The 5,559-nt window shown below is 51.2% G+C and overlaps 1 protein-coding gene across 1 annotated transcript; it reads left to right on the forward strand.

The window, feature by feature from the left end:
- Positions 1-772: 772 nt before the first annotated feature.
- RASSF10 (Ras association domain family member 10) lies at positions 773-3,203 on the forward strand. The gene has a single exon (XM_006905650.2). The coding sequence runs from the start codon at positions 984-986 to the stop codon at positions 2,490-2,492; it is 1,509 nt and encodes a 502-aa protein (XP_006905712.1). The 5' UTR covers positions 773-983; the 3' UTR covers positions 2,493-3,203.
- The last annotated feature ends 2,356 nt before the right edge of the window (positions 3,204-5,559 follow it).

Consider the following 5,559-nt stretch of genomic DNA (forward strand, 5'->3'; position numbering starts at 1 on the left):
TACAGCCTAGGTGTGTAGTAGGCTACACTATAATCTAAGTTTGGGTAGTGTACTCTATGAAGTTCCTATAATCATGAAATTGCCCAGGTAGGCATTTCTCAGACATATTCCTGTCTTTCACATGACTACGAATCCACACTTGCTTACAAAGCACACAGCCCCATCTTGTTCTCCTTAAATATGCAAATATTGTGTTCTGACAAGGAAGACTAGAAGGCCTTGCGTTAAAAGCAGCACTTACAGCTCCCTGCTGGAGGTCACGCAATTAGGTTAGCGTCTCCGTTAGAGACACTGTGTCTTCCTTTTCTTCTTTGCCCTTGGGACACTCCCCAGCCGACTTTGCCTTGAAAGACCAGGAGGAACCTGGCGTGCGGGCGCGGAAAAGTCAATATGCACCGAACTAGCTCTAGTTGCACGAAGAGAAGCCAGTGGGCCAAGGGAAGACGCAGAGCTAATCTCCGCCTAGGCAGGGCTTCCCCAGTGGAGAGTTCTACGTGTCCTCCCTTGGACCCTCGCGCAAAACAGTGGCGAGTTTGCGGAAGGGGCTAAAAGTCCCCAGCGTGCCGCCCTGCCGGGGGGATGGAGGGAGCACACCTGGCGTGGCCAGGGTTGGAGGGGCGGGTCTGAGCGCCGCGCCTCCCGCGGTCTGGCCGCAGCTCTGGGCGCTAGGGGAGGGAATGGGAGGAGCCACGTGGGGAGGAGCAAAACCCCGAGGTCCCGGGAACGTCCGGCAGAGCCAGAGCGGCAGGAGCCGGAACCCTGCTCGCTGCACTGGGAGAGCGCGCCGTCCGGGCCGAGCCTAGCCGCAGGCCCTCCGGCCCACGCCGGCGCTTGTCTTCGGTAAGCAGCCCGGGGAAAAAGCCCGTACTGACCAGGGCGCGGGTCCCGCGCTTCTATCCTATCTCAGAGCTGCCAGGCTGCTTGTTGCCCCCACTGCTCCAGCGGGGCTCGGCTAGACTTGCCATCTGCGTCCCGGTTGCGCCATGGATCCATCAGAGAAGATATCGGTGTGGATCTGCCAGGAGGAAAAGCTAGTATCTGGTCTCTCTCGCCGCACTACTTGCTCGGACGTGGTGCGCGTGCTCTTGGAAGACGGCTGCCGGCGACGACGGAGACAGCGGCGGGGCCGGCGGCGGGGGGCGGCCAGCGACTCGCCAGGCTCGGTGGAGCTGCTGGAACCCCTGGACGAGGACGACGAGGACGATGATGAGGCTCTGCCACCAGGCTTGCTGTGCGGGCCACCGCAGTGCTATTGCATTGTGGAGAAGTGGCGAGGCTTTGAGCGCATCCTGCCCAACAAGACGCGCATCTTGCGTCTCTGGGCCGCCTGGGGCGACGAGCAGGAGAATGTGCGCTTTGTGCTGGTGCGCAGCGAGGCGTCGCTGCCCAACACCGGTCCCCGCAGCGCCGAGGCGCGCGTGGTACTAAGTCGCGAGCGCCCCTGCTCGGCCCGGGGATTCCCGGCGCGGCCCAGCCTGGCCATGACCCAGGAGAAGCAGCGGCGAGTTGTGCGCAAGGCCTTCCGCAAGCTGGCCAAGCTCAACCGGCGACGCCAGCAGCAGCCGTCGTCACCTTGTTCGTCCACTTCGTCGTCCACCGCCTCGTCCAGCTCGTCGTCGCCGCGAGCCACAGAGAGCGCGTCTGTGGAGCGCATGGAGACGCTGGTGCATTTGGTGCTCTCCCAGGACCACACCATCCGTCAGCAGGTGCAGCGGCTCCGGGAGCTGGACCGCGAGATCGATCGCTACGAGGCCAAGGTGCACTTGGACCGCATGCGGCGGCACGGAGTCAACTACGTGCAGGACACTTACTTGGTGGGCGCAGGCATTGAGCTCGATGGGCTCAGCCCAGGAGAGGAGCCCGCGGCGGCGGCGGCGGCGGCCGAAGAGAAGCCCCAGGACGGCGAGGCGCAGGCGGCGGCGCTGGAGGAGCTGGCCCGGCGCTGCGACGACCTGCTGCGGCTGCAGGAGCAGCGAGACCAGCAAGAGGAGTTGCTCGAGCGTCTCTCGGCCGAGATTCAGGAGGAGCTGAACCAGAGATGGATGCGGCGGCGCCAGGAGGAGCTCGCTGCACGAGAGGAGCCACCGGAGCCTGATGGCAGCCTCGACGGCGAGCTGCTGCTGGAGCAGGAGCGGGTCAGGACGCAGCTCAGCACTAGCCTCTACATCGGGCTCCGGCTCAACACGGACCTGGAGGCCGTCAAATCGGACTTGGATTACAGCCAGGAGCAGAGGAACAGCAAGGAGCGGGAACTGCAGGGCCTTCTCCAGACTTTGCACACGTTGGAGACGACGGCAGCGCCTGACGGGCCCCCCACCTCTGGTGGAACTTCGCGGGAATCCCAGTCTCAGACCTGCGCTGAGGTGTGGGTGGATCAGGCCCGCGGACTAGCCAAGAGCTGTCCTGGCAACGACGAGGACTCGGACACGGGGCTGAGCTCTATGCACAGCCAGGACTCGGACTCGGTGCCGGTGTGCGAATCCCTTGTGTAGGAGAAGCAGCGCTGGAATGGGAGACGAACGTTTTTCCCTTTCTTGTCGAAAGCCCGGGCCCGGCCAGCTCAGGGACTTGAAACCCAGCTGCGGATGGGCCCGGAGCTTCTGCCCGGCAGCAGCACTCTGGGTGGGGAAGGGCTTGTGTGGCCTGCCTGGCAGTGGCGCTCTTCTGGCTTGGGGTGAGTGTGGAGGAAGGCGCGGGAAGAGGAAGCTGGGTCTTCAATCCAAGCAGTTTTAGAGAAAGAAAGGGTGGAGGAGGTGAGAACCCCCTTCCTCAGATTGGAAAACAAACGCCCCAGGGAAATTGACGTGGTCCGAACCCATTTTCAAAAACAGAAGAAAAAGAGTATTATGGGGATTTCATCACTCTTCTGTATGGGAAGGACTGATGGCAGCTAGAATTTTAGGTTGTGGCATAAAGTGCTTTTAAAAGAAACACTTGGATGAAAAGGAAATTCCTTGAATGTTAATTGTGACTGTGAACGTGTTAAAACTAGCCAAAGAGGACGCACTGGTGTTGGTCTCAGCCTTACTTACATCTTTGATAAAACCCATAGGCTCCCAAATCCTGGCTGTTTACATTTCTGCAGATTCTGGAATCACTCATCTGTTAAGCTGTTTGCCTTTTATTTTCTTTCAAAGGCTGAACTATATAGAAGTCTAACTCCATATCTCCTCCTAGTAAATGCAGTATGTATTCAAATGGGATCCTTTTTCCAGAATAACCTTTTATTATTAGAAAAGCCAAACATAACTCTTTTGAGATATAGATTCCTGACAGACATAATCTCTGGTTAAAATTTAATTTGGGCCCTTTGAGATTTGTTCCTGCAGAGGTATGTGTGTTGTCCTTTCATTCATATTGCCACTTCATCCACTCAATCACTTATTTCAGAAAAAATACAAAGGAAGTTCTAGAATTCAAATAAAGTACAACTGAATTTGCTGTTTAATGAGCACTCTTGTTGAAACTAAAACTTGAAAGCAAAGCTCTTTGTTAGTGTTCAGTTTTTGAACTGAGCTATCTATATGATTAAAACCAACCATGACCTCAACAGATTTTATCCAAAACCATATCTAACTTCAGTATCTTTGGTCAGAAATTAGTTACTTGTGCAAACCAAAAATTGAGATAGTGTAAAGATCAGGGTTTACCAGATAAGGCCTGAAAAAAGAAAAGATATAATAAAACAAATCTAATAGTATACCTTGGGTGAACAATTTGATTAACAATAGCACATAGCCATAGATAAAAGCATATAAAAGTGAGCTAACGACTCTATTTGAATTGCTCTTGTCTGGCTCACGCCTTTGCATAAGCCAGAAGCAAGTGCAACACCTCTCTCTGGATAGCTGGAGACAGAGCCCTGGTGGGAACTCAGTGTAATGGTTCCAGTTATTTCAATGAAAACTTATCAGTTGTAGCTGGTTGTTGCCTGTGTGGAAGGAGCTTGCTGGCAGTGTTCCCTCCGGAGCTCCGTACTTCTGAGGAATGTGGGATCTAATCTGTCCGGAGGAGGTGTTAACAATGGGGTGTGTGTGTGGTGCCAGCCTGGTGCAGAAGCCTGGTATCAACCTAACTGAGGAGAGGCTGGCTCCAATTTCAACACTGCATGTGAAGATAACTTAAGAGGTCCACTTTTATAGAGAAATTTCTTTCCTTGGAGAGATTTTTCTGCTTCTTGCTGATGGGGGCCTGCTCACCTGACATCCTCAAGCCATGTGGGCTGTCCCTTTTTGAGAGTCAGTCCCCCTCCGCCACCACCATGCTATTACAATACACATGGATATTTTCAAATTTTCAAGTAAAATGGGAATTAAAAAGCCAGTTTCTTAATTGATGTTTTCAAGATACATTAGCTGGCATAATTATGGTTTTTTTAGTTTCATCTGATGCAGAAGACATCTATGTATTTGGTCTTGAGCGTGATTAAAATGAGGAAGGGACCGAAAGAAACCCACTGTCCTTAGACAATCATTTGATCCCATAAACACAAAGCCCAATAATAACTCTCTTTTTGACGTAGAGGTAAAATCCTCATTAGAGTGTGACAAATGCTACTTGTCTGAATGGTTTATGCTGGCAATGGGCTGACCTAGTGGTTTTTAAATTATTGTATTTTTTTTTCCCCTCCCCAGGGTGGTAGGGGAGGTGATTCTTGGACGTTTATTAACTCAGAAGAGAACACAGAAGTTGGCAGAACAGAGCTGCCTAGCAGAAAGGGGCTGTTTTCTTTTTCACTATTATTATTTTAAACTTTGACAGACTGCTGACGTCAGCAAATATGCCTGAAGCCTGTAAAGCAAATAAGCCACATCACAGAGAGAAGGCCTGTGGGATTTTTCTGGCGCTCTTTCCAGAACCTTTCTGTGCTGGCCACCTGTAGATGCCTCTCCAGTCAACACTTCAGGCACCCAGCAGGCTTTTTTTTTTTTTTAATAACAAAAGGCAGCCCAGTCTGCCCATTTTTTTTCTTTCGTTCAGATCGATTATATCCTCCCAAAATATTCTATGTAGGTAGGAGAAAGGAGAGCAGGTGAGGAGAAAAGAAAGGAGTTAATAGTTCCATTTACTAAGAGTTTTTGCAAGCCTGAGAAAGGTGAATTATGGATATAAAAAGCACCAAAACAATGCCTATGCCTAGAAAGTGGCTAATAAATGCTAGACTTTTAAAACATTTTATTCACTTTTTAAATGATCATTATGGCGGTAAATGAAAATGAATGCGTAGCAGTGAATGCACCAGCACCACAATTTCAGTGCCCTTGGGAAAAGTAACTCCTCTCCTGGTCTCCAAGCCTAACAAATCCTGGGGAGGAGAGAGCAGAGCAGAGCAGGCTCCTCACCAACCAGCCCCATCCTTTTTTTGGAATTAATATAATTTATTGTGTCTCTGGTCTTAATTATCCAATTCTGGGCCATCTAACCAAACCAAAGATTCCATTTGGCATTTCCGTTTACTTCCTTATAAAACAAGATGATGATGATGATTGATGATGATGATGATGATGATGATTTGCTAATTAGAAAAGTTATACATTATAGTCCTTACTATAGACCTGA

Source organism: Pteropus alecto, unplaced genomic scaffold (assembly GCF_000325575.1).
Source record: "Pteropus alecto unplaced genomic scaffold, ASM32557v1 scaffold461, whole genome shotgun sequence".
Lineage (NCBI taxonomy): Eukaryota > Metazoa > Chordata > Mammalia > Chiroptera > Pteropodidae > Pteropus > Pteropus alecto.